This window comes from Balaenoptera physalus (genome assembly GCF_965194825.1).
Source record: "Balaenoptera physalus genome assembly, chromosome: 20".
Taxonomy (NCBI): Eukaryota; Metazoa; Chordata; class Mammalia; order Artiodactyla; family Balaenopteridae; genus Balaenoptera; species Balaenoptera physalus.
The window spans coordinates 13,171,986-13,198,081 of record NC_138901.1 but is presented as its reverse complement, the minus strand read 5'-3'; the positions used below and the strand labels follow the sequence as shown (position 1 = coordinate 13,198,081).

Below are 26,096 nucleotides of genomic sequence, written 5' to 3'. Positions count from 1 at the left end.
AGGCAGGGCACTTGCCGGAACCCATACGGGCGGGAAGAAGCCCCCATCAGCCAGAGCACAGGCCTGGTCATGCACGAGGCATCAGCAGAATCCTCAGAAGGGCCACCTCGGCAGCCGGTCAGATTGTTCTGGCCCCATCAGGCCTTCAGAACAGGGCTTGAAAGGATTCAACCGATCCCACCAACCAAACACCACCAGAAAGCAGCAGCCGGTGCCCAGCGACAAAAATACCACAAAGCCTGGCACCCAACAGAATTACCAGGAAAACACGACCCACAGCTCCAAGAAAACCAATCCACACAACCAGACCCAGAAGCACCCAAGACGATGGAATGAACTTGCGGGGTCAGAACAGCTCTTAGTTTCTGCACATGTCCAAGGAGGGGAGGAGAGAGACTGAGGCATAAGGAAGACACGAATGGAACCTCAAGAAACAAAAAACACAGATCTGAAAATAAAAACTGCACTGAATGCAATCAGTGAAGACAGGAACAGAAAGCAAAATAACAGAAACAAAGAGGTTTAAAAAGATATTGCTCAAAGACTAAGTGAATCATGTGAAAATGACAGAGGAGTTCATTTAAACAGGCTCCTGTGGGCCAAATACGGGACAGCTTGAGCAACAGAAAGAATAACAATGATGTTCCTGGATTACAACATACTGGGGGGCGGGGAGGACCCATGAGTCTATAGTGATACATTACAGAGAGAGAGACCAGGCTGGGAGCGGGGAGGGACGCTGCTCTCGCCAGACAGATCGGAAAACGAATGAGGGAATCAGCCAGGCACCCTCTGGCAGGCCGCAGAGCGACGACCGATTCAGGCCAGGCAGGCAGGCACTGGACACTGGGGATCCACACATCTCGAAGCCACCCCCTCAGGTCAGTCGCTAGCTGCAAGGGGACACGCCTCGCTCAAGGGCACGTCTGACCTTCTGGAGGTCATCCCTGAACCCAGGGATCAACTCAGCGTCTCTACTAGGGGACAAGTGCACTGGCACAGCCCCTTCACAGGCAACACCAGTGTCCACGCCAGCCATACCAGCCACGCCAGCCATGCCATGGGTAAGCCAGGTCCAACCATCAGGGAACAACCCAGCAAACCCACAATGTGGAATGGTACACAACACAACCGGCCTGAACTCTTAAAAAGAGACTGTATCATGAAACACAAAAACGGAGGGGACTGAATAACACCAAACACAGTACATGAACATGAGCAGGTCCCAGCTCAAAGGGGAAAGGCTACGTACGGAGAGCATTTGAAGATGACCTGAAGGAACCTGCGCTCACAGGTCACTGAGGTCACACCGACTCTCCTGGGTGTGGTGGGGACACTGGTTGTACACGGTTACACAGGACAAAGTCTCTGCTCTTCCCTGATGCTCTCTCAGGTTTTAAAGAGGAAGCAACATGCCCGCAACTTACTTTCCATAAAGAGAAACGATACACATATAAAGAGAGACACACACACTAGCTGAGATAAAACAAACAGTCAAAATGTTATTAATAATGGGGGAAAGGTGAACAGGTATTCACTGCACTAATTTTATTTAGACCCATAATCCCTCAAGATAAACTGTTGGGGGTTAGAGAAAATCAGTCCTTGCTATGCCCTCTCCCAGGAAGACTTCTGAGCACAGTCTGCCAAAGAGAACACAGTTTCCAAGGTCATTCAGATCGCTGAGAAAGCAACGAGAGGCCCCAACGAGACCAAGGGGACCGGGCACCCCTGGGGCTGCACGGCCACGGCTCCCAGGACACCGGGCGGCCTCCCGAGGGCTGACTGCTTCACTCACAGAGGGGCAGGAGCACACCCTCCAGGGGACCAGAGCATGGGGCTGGTGCAAATCCCACATGCATCTCACATATCCCTCCAAGATCAAGATCCATCTCCCTCGACTACGTGAGCTGCCATTTCCATTTACCCACAGTTCCCATTTCTTTAAGATTAAGACTTTCACGCTTCTGTTCTGCAAATGAAGGCCTGTCACCACTCCTGCAGGAGGGCCTGACACTGCCAGGTGACATGCAGGGACTGGGAGGTGGCCATCACAAGCAATGAGGCTGTCATGAACTCAAGTGTCACAGGAAATTCACCGAGGGCTCCCCAGAGCACTCCAGGCCTGCTGACGGGAAGCACTTGATGGGTTTGAGAGTTCAGGCATTCCCAGTGAGACAGGAGCACCAGGCGGCCTGGCCAGGAGTCTTCACCCCCCTGCCCCTCCCCAACAGGGAATTTTCCTTCCAACCTGCTGGACACAGCGAGTGCTCAGAGCTCCCAGTGCACGCAGAGGTCCTCCCAGCACAATCCCACACAGCCAGCCAGCACTGACCACCCCAGGGTGTCACGGGGCAGCCCTGTCAGCTTGTCAGAACCTACGGGATGCTCCGATCCTTTTGCCGGTGCGGGGGGATATGCAGGGCACATGGGACACATGGCTCTAGCACTAGGCAGACCTAAGGGGTCCCTTCAAGGACAGAGGATTTATTTCCACAGCCAAGGCCGCTTCCTGGAGGTGAGGGCCAAGGAAGGATGGGTCTGGCGCTTTGTCCCAGATGTGGGAGGTCACCTCCCAGTCCCTAGAAGGGTCTGCCTGACAGGATCCTCTGTTTACCTGGGCCGGGGGTCCTGTTGAAAGGTCTACACTGGTGCCATCTATGGTGGGGCCTCAGGTCACAGGGAATCAGCTCAACCCAATGGAAACCCTGGACGCCAAGGCCCGGAGGCGGGGGGAGGTGGGGGTGGTGGAAACCCTCCCTGGGTGGCAATAGCTGTGCATGTGTCACGAGTGGCCACAGGGAGGATTCAGCGTGACTCCACAGGGAAGGGACCCAGGAAGCTGGTGCCTGGTCTATCCTGGACTCTGTCCTGTGGGCCTTTTATGTTGCTGATTTTAATCTGTATCCTTTTGCCGCAATAAGCCACAACCACAAGCATAATGGCGCTGCTGAGTTCTGAGTCCTTCCACCAGCAAGTCACTGAGCCTGAAGGTGGTCTTGGTGACCCCCAAACTCTCAATAAGAAAATAGTCCAAGGAAATAATGGGGCTAAGCTGGGTCTACAAGGTCAGAAGGACTGGACACCTCACATTCAAGCCCCAGCAAGAGCCTTCTGGCCTGGTCCTGCAGGGCCATGTGACCCCCCCCTTCTGTGGTCACTGCCAGGGCCTCTGGCCAAGACCTGTGTGGGAGTCACACTTCATGAACAAACACTGCTGAGGCACCCAGGCCCGTCCCACCCAGAGGGCCTCTGTTGCACCAGAGGCCACGTGCATTATCTTCCTACACTGGCCTCACTGGCCTCCAAATCAGCAGAGGGTGACGCCAGCTAACTGTGAGGTCACCTAAGCGACCTCTGAGAGGAGCCCCCGTGTGGCCCCAGCCACCCTGGACGGGGAGGTCACAGCAGGCCCTGGGCTGCCAGGAAAGCTGGAGGCAGGGAGAGCGGCCAAAATGAGAACAGCTCAAACAAGAACAGGCTGACGTCCACTGCCCTGCACCGTTTTACATTAAAACACAAGAAAAACGAGATGCAAGCCACAGACTGGGAGAAAATTCTGGCAAATCACCTGTCTACAAAGAGCTCATGTCCAGAACATGACGAGAGTGCTGACAGCTTGGTAAGAAGACGACAGAGCATGAGATTTTTTTTTTATGAGCAAAAGATGTGAACAGTCACTTCACAGAAGAGGGAGGACAGCCAGTCCACACAGGCGGTGTCAAGGTCACCAGGCCCCAGGTATGCAAACTAAAGTGGTGGTGAGCTACCCCACACCCAAGGATCAGCCCCAGCTTAAGGCTGCCCACGCCCAGCGCTGATGAGGACACCTTAGACACACTGCACCTCATGACCCAGCAACACATCCACACCAAGACTCGTACGCCAATGCTCACAAAACCTTTATCCCGAAGAAGCCAAAGCTGGAACAACCAGATGCCCATCACCTGGCGAGCAGATAACCACACCAAGCACACACACCACCGACCACCACACAGCACTACAAAAGAACACACCACTGTACACCAACCACACGGTGAATCTCAGAAACAGCACGCTCGGTGACAAAGACCAGACCCCAAGGCTCCACAGAATGGTTCTATCCGCATGACATTCAGAGGGCAGACCCTAGCCACCAGGGCGGAGGGGACCCACTGCAAAGGGCAGAAGGCAGATCCAGGCGGTGCCGCTGCTGCAGGTGGACGGTCCACAGCCACCAGCCCCGTCAGACTCCACAGTCAAACGAGCAAGCTTCTCACCACGTCGTCAGTGAAGCTCAGAATCCAACCAGGCCTTTCACGGCTCTTCACCCCCTCAAACAGGATAAGCGCAGACAACTTGGCCAGGACCACTCGGGAGACACCCATGACTAGGGGCCCAATATTTTCTTCACAAAACATAAAACTTCAGGTGTGTAAAGCTTACCTGTATAACTGACGATCGTAAAGCTAAAAATAAAGAATTGAAAGTTACTTAGTTATTTAAATTACTAGGATTTAAAAAATAACACAGCAGGTATATAACAAGCATCAAAAGGATAACAAAAAGAAACACACAGGTGGGCGTTTCCCAGGAGGGGCTGACGGAGCCCACTCCACTCTCCAAGAGCACCTCACTAACAAAGACCCACCGTGCATAACCACATTTAACCCTCACAACAGCCCAGATCCCTCCTTCCCTCACCTGGAAGAGAAACCAAGGGTCAGAGAGGGGAGGAAGAGGGTTGCCAGCCAGGGAGGGGGACCTGGATACCCGGACCTGCCCCCCTGACAGCCCCTCAGGCAGTAAACTAATCCTAATGGTCCTTCTCCTTGCAAGGAACTCAGAGAAGCAATTCACAGCATCACCACTAACTACCATCCCAGCCACCACTCACTGAATGTTCATGCTGTGCCAGAAACTCCACTCAACTCTCCGAACGCATTCTTTAATTCTCATAGAAACTCAAGCAAGTAGGTTCCACTATTACCCAGGCTCTACAGAAAAAGGAAGCCGAGGACGGGGGACGGTCCCCGCACTGAACCGCCTCCTGCGTCACACGGCGTCAGCCCGGCTTGACAGTGTCAGGTGAGCACCAGACTCCACTCTAAAGGTGAGAAATGCACCTAAACAGATGGTACGCTTTTGCCAAAATGGAAAAGAAAGTTAACGGCACCAACAGGATGAGGAGGGAAAGACGTCAAAATGGTGAATTAATTACATAAAGAGCTAAATCTTAAAGAAAACAAAACTCTACTCAGAACAACAAACAGTAAAGCTGTTTAACATCTCAAGAGTGACTTCCAGGTTATCCTATAACGTTAAGACCTACAGTTCATACTTCACCAATTTTGACTCACAGAAGCCTTTGAGAATCTCAAAAACCCAGAAAAATGCACACACCTCCTCCCCAGAGAAGTGCATACACAAACCCTGGGTGTGACTTCAGACTCGGGGTTCCCCCACCGTGGAGGCACAGCTGGGGGTGCAAGGCCTTCGTGCTTGTTCTGTGTGCCACTGCCCACCCGCCCTTGCGTGAGGACGCGGCCCGAGCGAGGAGGGTGGCCAGGCTGCACAGCAGGACTAGATGAAAGGCGGGTGCTCTGCAATGTCCCGCGGAGGACACTTGGCCACACAGAAGAGCCCGAGCTCACCCCAAGGGTTTGCACCATAGCCCCAGGACTGACCCTCGGGGCTTCACTTGGGGCTCAGGAGCAGGGAGGGCTTGGGGGCAGGCAGGCGCCAGGTACCAGGAGACCTAGAAGAGGGGCGGCCCCAGAGGCTGCACACTGACCTGCTGGTGGATCTGCTTCAGGCCCTGCACGGCCTTCTCGTCTAGGAAGTCCGAGACGGGCCTGCGGGAGTTCAAACACAACGTGTGAGGTCCTGGGAGAGCATCAGGGAGACACGCATGCAGGCCTGGTGCCCCGCCAGCTCCCAGCCCGCAAGCACCTGCAGGGGCATCCCTGAAGGTACATCCACCAACTCAAGGGGGCAGACGGAAGACCTTCTCAGTCAGCGGTTAGCAGACAATAGAGACAGGGCTGTGATGAGGCGCCTGCTTGAGAGCGGGGACCCCAGGTTCGGGAAGCATCTGAGGCCCCGGGACGGGGAGCAGCCCAGCTCCCAGGTGCCCCGTGACTTGCTTTGGAAAAGATTACAGCGGCTGAGGTTGCGGTCAGGGCCCTGCAGCTAGTGGCCTCACTGCCGCTCTGGACAGGCCTGCTCGGCACCCAGAAACCTGGATTTCGGGAGGGTTCTCCCCATTCCCTAACTGCCCAGACTGTTTGCACAAACCACGTGGCTTATGCTGAAACCTGATTTCTTCTGGGAGTCTGGGATTTGGGTTCATGGCAGGTAGAGAACCCACACGACCAGCCCCCAATAAACCCCCGGGGGCCGGTCTCTCTGGCCTTCCCTGGGGGGACACGTGTTGTCACACGCACTGCCAGGGGATCAGGTGAGTCCCGCACAGCTGCACCAGGAGAGGATTCCATAAACGCCAGGTCCTCGGCCAAGCCCACAGGTGCCAGTTCACCCCCTCGCAGACGTCCTTCAAACGGACTGTGGGGAGAGGAGCAGGGTCAACTCGGACCTGCTATCATTGTGTCCCCAGGAAATCACCTCGAAGGACAGGAAGCGACTTAAAATACAGTTTTCCCCAAGCTGGAGTCCAAGAACCACAGCACAGACATCACAGTGTGCTGTGAGCTTTTGCCTTTGAGGAAAAATCAGTTGGAAAGTCAAGTAGGAAGACGAAGCAGCTGCTTCACAAAACATTCTCAACATTCGGACCTTCTCAGCAACCCCACACTGCGTGTCTATTGTTATTTATACCAACTGAGCCAGCAGAAAAGGCTCCTGGTAGACACTTTTAAATTTATATTCTCTGGTATTTTAAATTATCGAAAGTGATAAATGAACAAAGAATACTGAATATACGAGCTACTCAACACAAGCTCTGAAAACGTGTCTTTGCTTTTACAATCTGTTTACCTCAGAAAGAGCGAGGTGACAGGAGAAGCCCAGAGAGGTGGGGTCCCCCAGAGAGGACAGGGGACCACTGACAGACGTCATCAGGAGCACAGGGCCCCTGGAGACCATGCCGCCGGTACAAAGGAAGGGGCGCGTGGACAGGGCCCCAGCTGTGACCCAGCTCCTACCTGCCCTGCTGCACGGCCAGTGTGTACAGGCTGTGGCTGACCTCTGCGCAGGCGAGCACAGCCCCGTGCCGAGTGTGTAGGTCTGGACTCTGTGTCATCGACAGCAGACGTGGGAAAACTGCAAAGGACACACGGGAGATGCACACAGGGTGACAGACGCGAGGGTTCAGGATCCAGGGGAGAAACAAACACACTCAGTTATCTCTGTCAGGATCATTACCTCACAACCAAGGCTAAACTAAAGTCTCTGACATGCCAAACTTCGTCAGCAGACACAAGGGCAGCGAGCAGGAATGTGAACGAGGATGACACTTGCCCCCCAAACAGCACATGCTCTTCGGGGCTCCGGACACAGGGTGGTGACCCAGGGTGAGAACAGACAGCAGGGAAGAAGGAAAACAGACTGTTTTCCAGGTCTTTCCTGCTGTTCAGGGGCTGCCAGGGCTCTGCCTGGGGGGCAGGGAGGACAGAGGCCGGGCTGCAGGACCCTACAGCCAATACACGGTGCCTCAGCCTGGAGCTCACCCTCTCCTGCTCAGAGCAGAGGAAGCCCCCAAGCCTGTGCTCTGGGGACAGAAAGCAAAGTCAGAGAGTCCTTGAAGCCTGGCAGGGAGCGCAGACAAGGAGCCGCACCCACAGCGGCTCTGCCCCACCAGCCCCACCAGCCAGGGGGAACCACAGTCACAGCCGGGCAGAGGCCATGGAAGCCGACAGCGTCCTTGCCAGGAGAGGGCCCACACAGGCACTCAGACGTGGCAGCTGGTAGCGGTCAGTGTTTAAGAATCAGGGAAATCCCTTATCCTGGGGCGGTCAGCACTCTTGAACTGGGAAGAAAGTGTCCCCTTCATTCAAGCAGCAGGATTATCATAAAAGGAAAGTAAACACCAGGTGAGATTCCTGACATTAAGCTTAACTAACAGACCATGAAGCTGAAAGGGCCCTTCGGAGCTAACAGGCCCCAAATCTTCATTTAAAATCCCAGAGTGTGTGATTAAAACCAGTAACTCCAAATGAAGAAACATGATCCAACCAACAGTTACTTCTCTAATAAATGTCAGTGGGAATAAGTATAATGTGGAGAAATTTGTGTATTGTTCCCTAAATTAAAATCAGATGCCCACTTATTCCAAGTAGAAAAAACATGATGGAACATATACGGGTTCTTTCCTTAATGATAAGGGCATGTCATCAATTCAGACTGGCTGTTCTGTTCTTGAGTAAAGTGCGCTCAGGCCTGGCCCAGGAAGTCAGCAAATCCACTGCAGCCCCAGGGAAGCAGCTCACTGTTTAATATGTTATATTATGAGTTACTTCACTTGTTGTTTTAAGGCTAGTTCTGAAACACACAGTGTACAGCAGATCCATCGATTCCTGCTGGGATGGCGCAGGAATCCTGCGGCTCCTGGGGACACACACACCTCCGTGCTCACAGCACCTGCGCTCCCAGAGGCCATGGCACCTGGTTTGTGATCTGTCCCTGACGAAGCAGAGACCAGTTCTTCAAGCCCTTCTCAGCAAGAGAGAAACCCCCAGGCCTTGAAATCAGTGAGGGGGCCTCCGGGGCTTCCTGCTGCGTGTTTGTGCATGTGTCCGTGGTGCACACGCATGTGCAAGTGTGAGGAGGAGCACCTACCATGACGGGCGCTGTGCTCGGGCGCTCGCTGAGCCAGGTTCCGCAGTGCCTTGGCCGACAGCTCCCTGATGGCCCTGGAGGACGGGGCAGAGAACACTGTTAGTCCTTCATTTCTAGGATTCTGGTTTTATTCAATTACAGAGAGGACAGTGCACGAGAGCTGTCAACTGGCCACTTAGTCAAACACTATGAAAACAAACACAAACTAACAAGCAAGTGAGAACCTCTGCTCATAACAAATGAGGGAGAGAGACTTCACCAAGAGGAGGCACTACATCCAAGTCCCTGTCAGGACACAGCTGCCATCTGCACGGCGCTGGATGGCAAAGTATGTCTCCAACCTCCTGCACCCCAAGGGACGCAGAGGACGCGAGTACTGGGGAGCCTGTGAAACCACCACTGGGAAGATTGAGGGCTAAATGAGGGAAGCTCGTGAGGCTCAAGCTAATAAACAGGAGGCATACATCACATCAGTGCAAACATTTCCAATCAACGCACATTTGTTATATTCTCAACACACAGAACAGAAGGATGACCCCAGGACGGGTTAATGAAGCCGAGTTCCCTCCTGAACCCGCCAGGGGCCAGACAGGTCTGATCAAACCTTGAGGGTGACTTGTGAAGCTGACACCCTCCCCCACGCCCCCTTAGCCCCATCCCGGCACTAAAAGTCAGAAGGGCACTGCCAAGAGCTCCAAACAGAACAGGAAGTAGTCATTTCCTTAAAATAATAATTAGGAGGACTACAGAACAAGACAGAACATGATAACGACATTAAAGAAGAAACACGCAAAAGGGGGCATCTGCAGCTTGATCATTATACGTTCCAAGTACACAAGCACCAGAGAGAAGCACTTGGAGGATGAAAGTGGATGCTGGGGCAGGAGATCCTTCCCCTCTTGTGTATGCCCGGGCCTCTCGATGCCCCCAGACCAGCTTAGGGGTCTGCTTCCAACAGAAAACAGCCAGCTCTTCAAGGCAGGGAGGTCTCATGTGCTAAAAGCCCATTCAGGAAGCCACTTCTGAAGGTTGAGTGATCAGGTCTCAGAGCAGAGAAAGCCCCACAGTTGCCAAGGAGGTAGCTATTCTAACAGGCTTAGTTACACTTACCCTCAAATTAGTGCACTTCGAGGATAAGCCTTCTGTATTTAAAAATATTATATTTACCATCTAAATGTCAGACCTCAAACTATAAAACTCTTAGAAGAAAACAAAGGGGAAAAGTTTCATGACATTAGATTTGGTAATGTTTTCTTGGATGTGACACCGAAAGCTCAGGCAAAAGTAAAACGATATACATTGATAATAGGTAAATTGGACTACATTAAAATTTTAAACTTCCGCATATCAAAGGATACAATCAACAGAGTGAGAAGGCAACCTACAGAATGGGAGGAAATATTTGCAAATCATGTATCTGATAAGGGACTAACATCCAGAATATATAAAGAACTCTTACAACCCAACAACAGCAACGAAAACTAAGAAACTGCATTTTAAAGTGGGCAAAGGACTTGAACTATTTCTCCAAAGATGATATACAAATAGCCAACAAGCATATGAAAAGATGCTCAACGTCACTAATCATTAGGGAAATGCAAATCAAAACCACAATGAAATACCATCTCACACCCCACACCCATTAAGATCGACACTATTTAAAAAAAAAAAAAAAGAAAGAAAGAAAGAAAATAACAAGTATTGGTGAGGTTTTGCAGAAATTGGAATCCTTGTGCATTGCTGGTGGGAATGTTAAATGGTACAGCCATTATGAAAAACAGTATGGCTTTTAAGATTAAAAACAGAATTACTATTTAAGCTCACAATCCCACTTCTGGGTATATACCCAAAAAACTGAAAGCAGGGTCTCAAAGAGATATTTATACACCCATATTCATAGCAGCATTACTCACAATAGCTAAAATGTGGAAGCAATCCAAGTATCCATGGACGGATGAATGGATAAAGAAGATGTGGCATGTATATACAATCGAATATTGTTCAGCCTTAAAAAGGAAGGAAATTCTGACACCTGCTACAACACGGATGAACCTCGGAGGACAGTGTGTTGAGTGGAATCAGCCAGTTGCAGAAGGACAAACCCTGTAGGATTCCATATGCGATTCCTAGAGGACTTACATTCACAGAGACAGACAGGAGAATGGGGGCTGCCACGGGGAGGAAGAGTCGATGATTAACCGGGACAGAGTTTCTGCTTTGCAAGATGAAAAAGTTGGCTGTACAGCAAGGCGAATGTACTTAACTGAACTCTACACTAAAAATGATTAAGATAAATATTACATGTATTTTACCACAGTCAAAAAATTTTTAATTATGTTTATTTTGATACATAAATTATTTGGGGTGAGTATGTCTAAGTATCAGAAATTTTTTTTTAAATTTTATTGAATTATAGTTGATTTACAATGTTGTGTTAATTTCTGTACAGCAGAGTGATTCAGTTATACATATATATTCTTTTCCACATTCTTTCCCATTATGGTTTGTCACAGGATATTAAATATAGTTCCCTGTGCTATACTGTAGGAGTTTGTTGTTTATCAGAAAATGTTTAAAAAGAAACCCAAAACAATGGATAATACTTCTCAAAAGTGTATACTATTAAAAGTATAATAGAATACCTATACTAGTGAAGGTATAAATACACCACTAAAGAATGTCTGTAAAGAATTCTCTAAGGCTCCCCATTTTCCACAAGCCATGTATTCACAGGAAATTGAATAGACCCTATTTATGAACTTTTAGCTGATATCTCCTCATGGATGTAATCCAGGCCAAAAACAGTGAAAGGCAGAAATATCTCCATCTCTGAAGAATCATAAGAAAATTAGGTCATAATCATGCTCTGTGAATCCCAACATTTGAGAAAATGTGAGCAGGCGTTATCGTGAGGACCTTCAAATCTGACTGCAATTTCCCCTCCATTCTGTGATTCATGCATCCTGGAAACTTCAGGTTTTTAGAGCTTATACTAAACATAGTATTTCCACAAATAATGTTTTAAATAAAATTAACAACAACAAAAAAAGAAAAACATAGAAACCAAATAGCAAAATGACAGGTATAAATTGATAACCACTTCAGATGTGAAAGGACTGAAGCCCTCAAACAAAAGGCAGACGCTGTCAGGCTGGACGTAAAGGCAGGACCATCTGCCATCCCCCTGACACACAGACAAGGGTGCAGGACAATAGTGGCTGTGAGAGGCCTCTTTTTGTAAGGACCCAGCTTCTAATGGTTTTCACATTTTTAAAGGGTTTAAAAAGAAAAGGGGACTTCCCTGGTGGTCCAGTGGTAAAGAATCCACCTTGCCATGCAGGGGACGCGGGTTCGATCCCTGGTCAGGGAACTAAGATCCCACATGCCAGCGGGGCAACTAAGCCCATGCGCCACAACTACTGAGCTCGCGCACCTCAACTAGAGAGCCCACATGCCGCAAACTACAGAGCACTCGCCCTGGAACCCGCATGCCACAACTACAGAGGCCGTGCGCCCTGGAGCCCGTGCACCACAGCTAGAGAAGAGAAAACCTGCACACCACAACTAGAGAGAAGCCTGCGCACCAGAACGAAGAGCCCGCGCACCAGAATGAAGAGCCCATGCCCCACAACGAAAGATCCCGCATGCCTCAGCAAAGATCCTGCGTGCCACAACTAAGACCCGACACAGACAAAAATAAATTAAATAAATAAATAAATAAATAAATAATAAATCTTAGAAAAGAAAAAAACAATAAAATACATGGGACAGTGACCTAAAATGTTTACTCTCTGGCCCTTTAAATAAAAAGCTTGCCAACCCTTCAGCCGTAATAATATCAAATTACACTTTAACACAAGAAATCTAACGTGAAACAAAAAGGGGCATTTCATAAAAATAAAGGGTCAATACATCTGGAAGATACAAAAGTTAGAAATGTAATTGCACCTAACCAGAGAGTCCCACCCTAAATATGTGAAGGAAACCTGACAGAACTGAAAGAAGAAATAAACATTTCAACAACAGCTGGAGATTTCAATAGCTCAAAAGTTTAGTCTAACACCATGGATGACACAGTTGCAATTTTGGTTTTAAATGTCCTATTGACTGCAACTAACACCCACTGTAAGCTGGGGTTCCGGACGTAGAACCTGAAGAAGCTACTTGGCGTTCGTGTCCCTCAGACCACGGCCTGAGCACCGGCAGCCACGCCGAGCCTCCCACGAGAAAATAAGCTGTCTTCCCAGAGGTGCTGCCAGAAGCACTGATACCCGCTCTGGGTTATGCACTGGCCTTCCCCTTTGAAGGGACACGTTCAACTGCTGGAAATGCTGAGACACCTTGAAGCTGCTTCGTAATCACGAAAAAGCTACAGGCCTGCCTGGCTCCAGGAAGGATGGAGAAGACGGCTAAGCGGCCACGTGGATCGGACCCGAGCTGGGATGCCCCGGCCGCAGAGCAGATAAGGCAGATCCCACAGCCTAAGGTCCTCGCCCTCAGGAGGCCACCCGCCCTCCATGACACGGGAAAGTTTCCACACCCAGCAGACTTCACTGAGGTCTCCAGAAGTAAAACGGGAGATAGACCATTAACCAACACATCAGGCATGAAGACTGGAACTTACGTTACTTCTCAGGAGTTACTTTACAATATGAAATCTACCTAGATGGGAGGAGAGTGCATACATGTTCATGCGCGGCCGAGTCGCTCTGCTGTGCACCTGACACTATCACATTGTTCATCAGCTATACTCCAATATAAAATAAAAAGTTTAAATGATAAAATATATATATACATATATATAATATATATGTATATAAACTGAAAAAAAAAAGAAATCTACAATCAGACAATATACTCAAGGCTTACGAGCTCAATTTAATCTCTCCTCTGGGAAAAAATAAGAATTCTTATCTGACAGATAAGCTAATTAGGCAAACACAAAAACACAAAACCTACCCATCCCAATGGTTTATCTTCATGGTAACCAGGTGGTCTATCATTGGTTGTGTGTATTCAGGAAAGCCGGCAATAGACATGCTGGAAAAAAACAATATTCAGAGATGGTGAGAATGAGGAACAGGAACTCACACACTGCTTATGAGAACGTAAAATGGTACAACCACTTTCCAAAAAAGTTCGGCAGTTTCTTATAAATATACAGAAATCCCCTTATAAGTATGTATCCAAAAGAAATGAAGATATATACATCCACAAAAAGACTTCTAAACAAATGTTTAAGCAGCTTCATTCATCGGAGCCCAAAACGCAAAACAACCTAAATGTCTATAACAGATGGACTAACAGATAAACTGCAGAACAGCCACAGACTCAAAACAGCTCAGCAACAAAGAGGAACAAGCTACCAACACACACAGCAAGCACGACTCTCAGAAACCACTGTGCTGAGAAAGGAGCCAGGCTCAGGGGGCCGTCCTTTCTGACTCCACTCGTGTGACATTCTACAAAAGGCATCAGCGAGCTACGGGTGGCGCCTGGAGCCGAGGTGCTGAGCCCTCCATATCTCAGCGACGGCGCTGGTCACCCAGGTGTGCGTGCTGCCAGCACTCGCTGAGCTGTACGCTTCATACGAGGGCAGCTGGTGGAGCATGATTATGCCTTAAAAGTAAGAGTTACATCTCCTGAAAATACCATAGGAGAATTAAAAAAAAATAATCTCCAAGTGGGACAGGCCTTTCTAATTATGACTCGAAACCCAGAAGCCAAAAAAGAAGAGACTGGTACATTCAAACACTCAACCAAAAGAGAAAAATACTATCAGGAACAACACACCATAAACAAAATCAAAAGTATCTGCAACTGCTATCACAAACAAGAGCCTTCTGTATAATGGAGTTCTTCCAAATCAATAAGAAAATGCCATCACCTAGTAGAAAATCATTAAAGTTTATAGAAAAGAAAGAAGATGCAGCTCAAACATTCAGCCTCATTCAATGGGAAATGGAAAGGAAACTTCTGTCCATCCGTCAAACTGCCAAAGTCAGAGGGGTTGACAGCTGCTGCTGGAAGGCTCTAGAAGCGTACAGAGACACTGCTGCAGACAGCGTCTTGGCACAGCCTCTAGAGAGAGCAAGTGGCACTGCCCAGGAAATTGAAAATGTAATGCCTTTTGGTCTAGCAATTCCACTTCTGTTAATTCACTCAGATATAACCACACAGGTGAGAAGTGATATATACAAGAATATTCACTTCACATCGTTTGTAACAGTGAAACACTGGACAGAAGCCAAGGGCCAGGAAGGGAGATCTACAGGTCACACTCCATGTCCAGATATGGAAGGCTCTCCAAGACGCAGGACGTCACAGGCAGCCTACGGTGTATATGTTCTGCTGTATGTAACAGTACACACAGAGCTGCCTCCTTACTGCTAAGAGCTCATCATTATTACTGCAGGCAGACCTCGTTTTACTGCGCTTCACAGATGCTGCATATTTTACAAATTGAAGGTTTGTGGCAACACTGCATCGAGCACGTCGGCACCATTTTCCAGCACCATTTGCTCGCTTTGTGTCTGTGTCACATTCTGGTAATTTTTGCAACATTTCGAACTTTTTCAATATTATTATTGTATATGTTATGGTGATCCGTGAACAGTGATCTCTCATGTTACTACTGTGACTCGCTGAAGGCTCAGATAATGGTTAGCACTGCTGAGCAATAAAGCATTTTTAAATTAAGGCATGTACATTGTTTTTTTAGACATAATGCTATTGCACACCTAAAAGACTACAGTACAGTGTTAAGATAACTCTCATACGCACTGGGAAACCAAAAAATTCGTGCAACTCACTTTAATGTGATACTCACTTTATTACGGTGGTCTGGCCCCGAACCCACAAAATCCCCAAGGTGTGCCTGTACTTGACCAAGCCTCTGAAGATGAGCACGTCAGGGGTTCCAACCTTGTGTATTGTGTGCCACCGCTCAGCGTGGACAGAAGGAAGTCGACACACCCACAGGCATGATATGAACCCAATCTCTCTAGAAGACACAAGGAACTGGGGCCAACAGGGACCCCCGGGGTAGAACCAGGTGCCTGGAAGGAGAGGTGAGATGCACTGCTTTTCCCTAAACACCCCCTGCACCTTCTGAATTTTATACCGTGAACATGTATCACTTATTCCAAAATATGCACTTTTATACTTCATGCCTCTAAAACACCCAATTGCTTACAAATATTGTCTGAACCTGCCACACCATCCACATAACCGCACCACGGACCTCACCACCACCCACGTGTTACAAGGAGGCTGAGAGACAGAGCGGATGGCACAGAAGGCCAAGAAGGGAGAAACAGGATTTTACCCAAATCCTGTGAGGGCACACTGCATGTGGACAGCATGAACAGGGGCGCTGGGCGGGCATGCGTGTGCTACAGGGTGTGAGGTCTGGGAGAGTCGAATCAGGGAAAATCTTTGCTCTGGGCGTGACAGGGAGAAAAGCAGAGGCTTCACCAGCAGCGAGGTGGATCGAGAGCCCCCCTAAAGATGATGAAACCGCTTGGGAGAGAGTCAGAAGAAGAAAACAGAAAAGTGAGGACGGCAGACAAGCTGCTGAAGCTGTCAGAAATGGAGGCAAGACACAATTCCTGGTCCCACATAACCTACAGGCCCCTGGCCCGCCCAACAGATAGACCCACCCCAGGCCAGCATCCTGAGCCTGCAAAGCTTCCAGAGACGCAGGCAGAGGCAACAGTGGCCTCTCAGAAAAAACCAGACAGAGGTCGGCCACCTAAGTTCTAGTCCAAGCTTTGACACCAACTAGCGGCTGACCTTGGAGAAGACGCACTGCTGGCACTGCCGGCCCAGACAGCGCTCGGCACTTACTGAGCACTCAGGCTGCACGGCGGCCAAGTGCAAACCAAGAGGGGCGTCCACCACAGGGCGGAGGACTGGGGGAGGCGAGCCAAGGAGGATGCATGGCCTGCTGGGGGCCGGGAGGCAGGGTGGTGGTGTGACAAAGAGAAAGCGCTCCGTTCTGCACTCAGACAAGTGACGGGGGTGGGGTCGTGGAGGCTCTGCAAGTGTACAGGACAGTGAGAGCTGGGCTACGGTGACAGCTGACCGGACAAGCAGAGTGAACGTTTGAGGGCTCTTAGGGATGCAAGAGTGACAGAACTAGGTCACCAACCGGACGTGGGGAATGAGAGAAGGAGAAGCAAAACTGAGTTGATGATGTGGATGGCATGCTGTTCACCGAGTTAGGAAATAAGAGAGAAAGTTCACTCTGAGGTTTCCTTAGTTTGAAGAACTCATGGGACAGGAACGTGCAAAATGATTGGAAAGCAAACTACTAGAAAGCAAAATGTGACAAAATCCTTCTCTAGAAGGATGCACAGTGTTGTGGTGCCAGCAATCTGTTAAGGAAATTTACAGTTGCAAGAAGACCAACCAAGAAAAATTGCTCACGACTGCTCGTTATGTCACAGCAGAAAACAGCTGGGCAAATGGAAGCACCACCCATATGCACACATCCAAAGCCAAGGGGCTCGGACGACCACCAGCTGGTGAGTGGGAGACAAGCTGCAGCCCACGCGGTGGACCGCTACTGAGCAGCATGGATGAACGATGACATACAGTGACAGGAGCCCGCACACCACGTGACTGTCCTACAAGTTCTAGAAAAGGTCAACTCCAGTGACAGAAGGCAGCTCAGAGGCTGTCAGGGCCAGGGCATGAGGGAACTTTCTGGAGCGACAGAAACATTCCCTGTGGTGACTGCAGCAGTGGTTACACATCTGCCAAAACCCACATTTTAAATTAGTGGATTTTACTGTATGTAAATCATATGTAATGAAATAGGAGAACAAAAATAAAGCTGATTTTTAACAAAGGGTTTTGTCTTAGGAATACACAGGACGCTGAAAGAACAAGCCACGGACCAGGAGAAAACATCTGCAGATCATGGACCTAAGAAAGGATTTGTATCCAGAACATAGGAAGAATTCTCAAAGTCTCAGTAAGAAGAAAACAACCAACCCAATAGATAAACAGGCAAAAGATTTGTCAAATAAGCCCATGAAAAGATGCTCAATGTCATTAGTCATTAGGAAAACACAAATTAATGAGCTCCTCCTGCACATCCATTAGAATGGCTAAGATTAAAAACACTGACCACACCAAGGGCTAGCAAGGACAGGGTAAAATGATGCAGCCACTCTGGAAAACCATCCAGCAGTTTCTTAAAACAATCAGGATCCAGCCACTTCACTCCCAGGTGTTTAACCAGATAAAGGAAAGCACCTGCCCACAGACAGACGTGCACACGAAGGTGATCGAAGCCCTAACCTGGAAACCCCTAGACGTCCCTCACAGGGGAAAACGTGGTTCATCACACGAGGGAACTAGGAACGCGTGGGCACTCACGCAGGGAGGACACATCCGAGAGAGCAGGCAGAGCACAGGCGGCCAGAACAGCACCCAGATCCCACACCACACGACTCCATTCACCCAACGACCCAGGGTGACAGGAACAGACTGGTGCCTGGAGAAGGGGCGCCCAGAAATCCTGTGGAGACGGGTCTCTATCTGCATTGTGGTGACAAAGATCTGTGCCCGTCAACACTGATCAGAACCTACACGTTAAATACGTGCAATTTCCTGTGTGTCACCAGCACCGTGACAAAGCTCTGAGTCAAAAGTAGAGGTAAGACGATGCTGGTCCCCCCCACCTGATGGTCTTCGTCCACGTGTTTCAATTCCCATCCGTGTGTCACACACTCCCGTCTCCAGGAGAATCATCCGCACATTGGCCCACACGTCCACTCAGATGTGCCGTGAGCCCCGCGTGTTCAGTGACTCTGAGCTCCGGACCTTCCCCAAAACCCACAGGCGTGTTCTCCCTCACTGGTGCACCCCAACACCTCCACTCTCCTGACCACACCCATTCTCGCCAGAGGACCCAACCCTGTGCCCTAGCTGTCCCCTGACCATGTCTCACACCTTGTGAGGGGCCCTGACCACCCTCTGATCATCCCCCACCTTGTAAGGGGGCCCTGACTGTCTCCTTGCTTCCAGTTACCAAAACGCAGTCACAGTGGTATATTCAAAATGCAGATGTGACTGTCAAACCTGGTTCCCTGACCTCAGGACAACCCAAGGCCCCACTTTGGCTCAGAAGCCCCACCACCCCAGGCTGACTCTGGACCCTTCCCTGCAGGACTGTCCCCTACCCCACACCAGGCTCCCTGGGCACAGTTCCCTCTGCCCTGCCGTCCAGGCTGACAGCAGGACCCTGGGTGTCGGCCCTGCCTTGGGGCAAGGGAAGAGCTCCCCCAAGCGCCCTGTGGTGATGGGGTACAGCCACAGACCCTGCAGCCCTTCTCCAGGCCACCCCTGCCCTGCTACTGTCCCTTTGGATTCGTTTGCATCTTGCAAAGTTTTATGTAAACAGGATCATACACTGTGCACTCTGTCCAATCAGTCTGAAGCAAAAGCTTCAAAACAGTTTTCAATTCCTTTTTTAGCTTTTCACACATGAATTAAAATTTACTCTTAGTGGACCTTCCAGGCTGAAGAAACCAAATGGTGGAAACTGATCTGTGACTCGACGAAAACATTATATTTTATGATGAATATTAAAACTTACCTTATAACCAGGAAACAGTTAGATCTGTTACCAACAGTAAAGTAGTCAGCTGTGGTCAAAATATCAATCCCATGAGGGAAAGTGCCCTAATGAAAAAGTAAAATGGAAAAAAAAGAGACAAAAATAATTTTGTTGAGTAAAGGCATTTTCAAAGTTTGATAATCATATGCACATATGTTACTTTTATGAACAAAGAAGCATGATATAAACTGAAAGCTAAAACTACACGCCACTTAACCGAACTCAACCAAGGACTTTCAAGTCAGGTCACTTTACTAACTGCCTCTCCAAGGCTGGACATTGTGCTAAAATTATTTGAACCACTTAATATTTTTTTTCCTAACAATTCAAGCATTTCAACTTTAAAATGGTGTAAGAGCCCTTTCTTTAAACCACACACCATAAAAACACATCAGGTTTCAGCAGAATTAAAGCTTCCAATTTCATTCAACCCGTGCCCCGGCGGCCAGAAGGACCCCAGAGTCCCCTCTGAAGGGCCGGCACCTGCCTGGGCTATGAATCCTGGACAAGAGCCCACCCCCCACAGCTGGCAGGAGAATGAACAAGACAACGACTGGGAGGTCCCATTGGGGGCCTGACAGCCGACACCCAGGACCAGACTCTGAAACAGGGGGTTGGGGAGTTGGGGACAGCCCCCCTTAACACACCCAGGGACACACTCCCGGCCTAGGTCCAGGCCCCGCCCCAAAGTCTGCAAGTTATTATTGATACCACTCTCTGGTAACAATACTTGAAAATCTGAAAACAAGACAAATAGTTTTTTTTTTTTTTTGGCTGCGTTGGGTCTTCGTTGCTGCGTGTGGGCTTTCTCTAGTTGCAGCGAGCAGGGGCTACTCTTCATTGTGGTGCACGGGTTTCTCATTGCGGTGGCTTCTCTTGTTGCAGAGCATGGTCCCTAGAGTGCGTGGGCTCAACAGTTGTGGCGTGTGGGCTATAGGGCTCATGGGTTTCAGTAGTTGTGGCTCGCGGGCTCTAGAGCACAGGCTCAGTAGTTGTGGCGCACGGGCTTAGCTGCTCTGCGGCATGTGGGGTCTTCCCAGACCAGGACTCGAACCCTTGTTCCCTGCATTGGCAGGTGGATTCTTAACCTCTGCGCCACCAGGGAAGTCCCCAAATAGTTTTCTAAAAGGACATAAATGACAAACTTTCGACCAAGGAGTGAATGCCTTGCTGTCACCAACCATAGGAGGGTGTGTTGAGGCCTGGGTCCCCAGAGCCCTTCCCCACTCTGAGCAAGCTGTAGACTAGGGACCCACAGACTGCTAACCTCCCACACCGTCTCGAGGGAGTCCCGCACATGAAGAACTTGGGATCTGACTCCAAACTGTCAACGGACCCCAGCGTGTTCGTCACGGACACAATGTCAGGATCAGAGGTTTGGTTCCCAAGCGAACCTAAAAGCCAATCAGTCTCCTGGCACAGCTCAGGGCAGGGGACGGCCCCCTACCACCCAAGGGGCCACCGCGCGCCGGGCTGACTCCTGCTGGACCCCAGTCCACCCCAGACCAGACTGAGGCCGCGTCAGATAAAGGCCACTGTGGCTGCAGGAGAAGATGGTGCCCTCTGCTCCACCACCCAAGCCTGCCGCCCCCTGGGCAACGTTCAGATGCCTCCTGACACCCCAAGATCTTCTTGGTCCGGCCACTGCATACCCAAGCATCACAGCTCTGTCCAGACAGCTCATCCCTGCAAGGAGGGACAGAACGGACAGAGGGGGCTGTGTTCCAGCAAATCCCTCCCGAGGTTTCTCTGGGAGCTGGGAGTGGAGGCTCAGGACCCCTTGCTCAGGCCTGAGTCCCCGGTGGGCAGGGGCGAGTCTGGACGGAGAGGTGGGCCCCCCACCAAATCCTCCTGCAGATTCCCCCGTCGCTGAAGGTGGCCAAAGACAGGGTCTGTGCTCGCACCCAGGAGCCCGGAGGACATCCCACCCCAGGGCCGTGGACAAACGCGCCCCCTGCTGCCCCTCACTTGCGCTCCATGCCCTCAGCAAGTCCACCACACACGGCCGCTAAGAGCCTCGCCCCATGTCTGGGAACACATGTGCCCTCTCCACGCTCCCCTCCCGCGCCCCCATTTCCTTTGGCAGGTTCACATCCTTCTCCTCCTCGTTCCTGCCAAGCTGCAGAAGGAGGTCACCGAGTGCAGGTCCACACTACGCACCTCTCAAACATCAGCATGGCTTCCCCTGGACCGTGCAGGCCGGTTTTACTGTAAACACCAGTGCACGGGGAGACAGGGAGGGTAAGGGCACAAGGACCCTAGCTGCTCACCTTCCTTCTCTGACGGACCCCCCAACCTGAGTGGCCCCCACGCTCCGACTGCGCAGGGAGCAGTACTGCCCAGCTCCTGACCGCCCTGGTGTCTTCTGGAACCTGGGGCTCTGCTGACAGGGGTGCCGTGGGGGCTGGAGGTGGGCGGGAGAAGCCTCTTCTCCTGGGCTCTGACTTTCAGGGTGCCCAGGCTCCCCTGGCTCAGCCTCCAGCAGTTCCCTTCTTGATCACAGCCCCCGCCCTCCTCTCCAGGCCCGGATCTTGGCCTGCGGGCCCCTCGACAACCCCACATTTCTCCCTGTCAGCCTCCCTCGTTCTGCAGGCGGCACTTGCTGCCCTGACACAGCGAAGCCTGTCGCCGCTAGAGGTTGGCATCTCTGTCTAGTGACCAGCTTTCTTCTAAGTTTTCAGGGCTCCAGGTAGACAGGACTAAGGGACACCCAAGGATACTGGGTCTCAGTCACCTCCCAGCCACGGAAGAAAGGCTGTGACCTTACTGGGCTCCTTCCACAGACAAGCACACCCACAGAATGAGGCAGCACCCCAACAATTTCAAGGTAGCACGAATTCAAGTTCAAGATGAGTGATTTGGTTCCCTCTGTCTTTGGCGATGACTGTGGAATCCGAGACATCGTTTGGACCCATCTTGGCATCAGTTTAGCCTTAACGCTGCATTCAGAACTGGACACCTCACCTCAAGGCCCTGGCCCCTCCACACACACGCTCACAGCTCACAGCACAGGCTGCAGAACCTCCAGCGAAGCCGCCCTCCTCTCCGCCCCTTGGCTGCTCTATCGCCTTCGATGGAAGGTCAGCAGGTCGGCCGCCCTCCACAGACCTGGTCCAGCCTGAAGCCCCGCTGGCTCCTCTCTCTGCTCCACCCTGAGTGCTGGGGGACCCCTCACCAACACCCAGGCCACGTGGACGGAGGCGCCTCGCCCAGCAGCCCACACTTCCGGGAGAACTTCCCACCGTGCCCCAAACGTGACCCCTGTGGAAGCCACAGCTGCAGCATCACCCCCTCTCCCTGGCCTTTGGCGGCCCAGGAAGGGCAAGCGGACCCAGCGCTGGGAATGCAGGCCCCGGTTCAACAGCAAGGCCGGCCCCGCTGTGGGAACCCTGACAGACTCGAGGGCATCCAAGGGGACAGTCCCTGCACGCACGCTTTCTCGCAGATGTCCAGGCAGGAGTCTTGGAATCCCGTGTTTGTCCAAGCCTTCCCTCTTGTGCACGCCCACCTCTCCCGTCCTCCCACCTGCTGAGCAGCTGCTCTGCGTGGGCTCCCCTCGGTCCTGCAGCTTGACCTCTGCCCCTCAAGGCCCGTCTCCGCTTGTCTCCAGTATCACCTGCTGATCCCCAGGCCCACAACGCACTCACCTCTCTGGGCTGGAGGAGGGGATCACCGCCCAGATCTCTCTCCTGGCGCCCTTCTGAGCATAGCTCAGACCTCTCTCTTGGGCTCCCCTGGCCATGGGAAACTGACCCTTGAGACGGCCCATTTGCTGCCAGACCGGCCACGTGTCCCAGGGTGGTCATCGTCACACACAGTATGAATGACTTGGGGATAAAGGTCACACCTCCCAGCCCAGGCTGACCGCAATAAGAGGTTCAGGGCCGGGGGCACGACGTCAAGTCAGGAGGGGCCGTGGGGCGGCTGGCAGGCGGAAGCTGGCTGCTTCCACACGTGGGACAGGCAGGGGTCACACCTCTGCCCCTGCCCTGCCAGGCTCCTCTGCCCACACCCCTCCAGCGCCCATGGGCAACTGCTGACATCAGAAGGCTCCCGGCAACGCACAAGGCACTGATTTCTGACGTGTGTGAAAATTACTTACACATTCAGGTTTCCTGCAAAACAACAACTAATTGTTTAAAACTTGTGTCAACACTCACCTGAGTCACGTTATGAGTGAATCTGCGACCGGAAGTCACAGTGTGAAGCACTAGCTTATTCTAGGTAAATTCTTTACCCACATTTGCAGCTTTACTATTTCTACTTCTACAGCTACAGGAAGTCTCGGGAATGAAGGTTTTTGAAAAGAGCCATACCTGTCTTCCCACGTTCTCCTGGAAAGCAGCCTAGGAAGAGAAGCACAGACACCGCGGTGAGTTAGGTATGTCCTCGCTGGGCGTGAGTGACGGGCGCACAGCAAACCCAGCGCAAGACAAGTGAGCCGTGACTGTTTTCTAAATAAAGGTCCTCACTGCTGGCCACTCAGAGCCTCAAGGGCGGTTCATCTCTCTGTTTTTACATCTTGGTGTGCTTTACAACCATGATTTAAGAATTCAAGTTTATAAAATCAGCTTAGCGGCCAATGCTGAGCTTCACACCAAAGCCTAATTCAAGGCCTTAGATACAAAAATAAGAATAGAGTCATATCTATTTGGTTAACTAAAAGCCCAAAACACAAATCATTTTCCTGGGGATGTGTGATGACCGCTCACAGGATGGTGACGCTGAGTGCCGGTCTCCCCCCCAGCGCCTGCCACGGACACGCTCCACGTCCTGCTCACAGGCCCAGAGCTGGGCTGTTCAGAAGGTCAAAACATTACCTCAGAATGAGGCATCCTTCGGTGGACCTTCTTGCCACCAGCTAGCAAATGCCCAAGGCATGCAGCTGCGCACAATGCAACCTCATCGCCACACGCCATCCACCAGAGAGACAGGTCAGAGGGCAGAGGTCAGGTGGCTGGTGGCTTCAGGGAGCACCTGGGAGGGGTGACCCTGCCTGCAGACGCAGCCTCAATGCCTGGGGCGGGAGCTTCCTGGAAGTGAGGTCGTAACCTCTAGGACTTTCATTTCAGCTACAACTTCATCATCCCCTGTGGGGCGCTGGGAGGAGCACATGCAGTTGTGCACAAGGAATCAAGACAACGGAACACAAAGACCCCCACGTGACGTTTAAATGTGCACCCGACACCTCTGGCAGGTTACAGAGAAAACCAGAAACTTGGTCGTCTCCAAGACCTCGCACTTGGTGGCCCTGGGGAGGCACAGCTGGACTGGCACTTCCCCAGGGGCCCTCGTGCAGCTTTCACACTGGGAGCAAGGAGACTCGACTTTTGCTATGTACCATTTTGCACCTTTTGCAATAAATTCATTAAAGAAATTTTAAAAGCAAAAATGAAACCAACCAAAAGGCAATGGAAAAAAGATACAATGCCAATTTACGTAACATGCAATATTTAGGAACACATTTACTATTCTGGTGACATCATTTAAAAGGTAAAAAATAATACGAGATTTACATGAAAAAGCACAAGTCCTAAAATGGTGACACAATGTTGAAAAAAAAGAAATGGGAGGAATGGCTCTACCCAGTATTAGGGTTACTAGAGAGCCATGGTAACCCAGACAAAAAGACAGACACAGATCGATGGGACAGAACAGAGAAAATCTTTAGGATCGAGAGCTAAGCAATGAATTCTCAGATTCTCAGGCTTGACACCAGAAACATGATCCATAAAAGAAAAAACTGGTAGGTTGGATCTCATCAGAATTAAAAAACTCTTGTTCTTCTGAAAGACCTTGTAAAGAGGATGAACAGACAACCCACAGACTGGAAGGAAGAACCTACAAACCACTCGCCCAAGAAAGAAAAGACTCCTAAACTCAACAATAAAAACAAACAACCCCGTGAAAAAAGGGGCAGAAGACTTCGCTGGGGCTCAGGGCAGGCCACCCAAGCCACATATTGATATTTTGAATTAAAGTTACTTGAGAAACGGCCAGTAGGAGAAAAATGATATTAAAAACACTCTGACTGTAAAAGCAGGACTAAATCTCCCATGTGAAGGTACCCTCCCCATTCCAGGAGGAGAGAAAGCGTCCTCATCACCAGTTAGGGAAATAAACCTTGTCACTTCTTCATGAGCCCCTTTGTTAAATCTTCACAAATAACTGTTTCTTTGTCTGAAAATGATATAGAAACAGCCTGCTTTGGTCACTTTGTGGGTCCTATTTTTTTGAGACCTCCGTGTATACGAATTACCTTGTTTCTTTTTCTCCTGTTAATCTGTCTTGTGTCAATTTCATTACTAGACCAGCCAAAACCCACCAAGAAGGACTGGTGTGGGGGGAGGAATTTCCCCCTCCCCAACAACTTAAACAGACACGTCACCAAAGAGGATACAGGTGGGAAACACCACATGAAACTTGCGCAACATCACTAGCATCGCCATCAGAGAAATGCAAGTTAAAGCCACAGTGGGGTATCACCACACACCTACTCAGAGTAACTAGCGCAAAAATAATGACAACACCAAATGCTGGTGAGGCCATAGAAAAACTGATCACTGGCAGAATGATGGAGGGAAGGTACAATGGTGCAGCCCCTCTGGAAAACAGCAGGGCCCTTTCTTACAGAACTAACCATGCAACTACCATATGACTCCAAAATTGTATTCTTGGCATTTATTCCAAA

At 50.5% G+C, this 26,096-nt stretch overlaps 1 protein-coding gene across 1 annotated transcript in view; it reads right to left on the bottom strand.

Annotated features, from left to right (window-relative positions):
- Positions 1-26,096, bottom strand: part of TBCD (tubulin folding cofactor D) — a 174,201-nt gene that overhangs the window by 37,102 nt on the left and 111,003 nt on the right. Inside the window, exons 16-22 of the mRNA XM_082441993.1 lie at positions 23,722-23,751; positions 19,385-19,470; positions 13,735-13,815; positions 8,776-8,849; positions 7,143-7,260; positions 5,774-5,834; positions 4,426-4,448 (exon numbers count right to left, since the gene is read on the bottom strand). Coding sequence (XP_082298119.1) covers positions 4,426-4,448; positions 5,774-5,834; positions 7,143-7,260; positions 8,776-8,849; positions 13,735-13,815; positions 19,385-19,470; positions 23,722-23,751 — 473 coding nt within the window. The remainder of the gene's footprint in view (positions 1-4,425; positions 4,449-5,773; positions 5,835-7,142; positions 7,261-8,775; positions 8,850-13,734; positions 13,816-19,384; positions 19,471-23,721; positions 23,752-26,096) is intronic.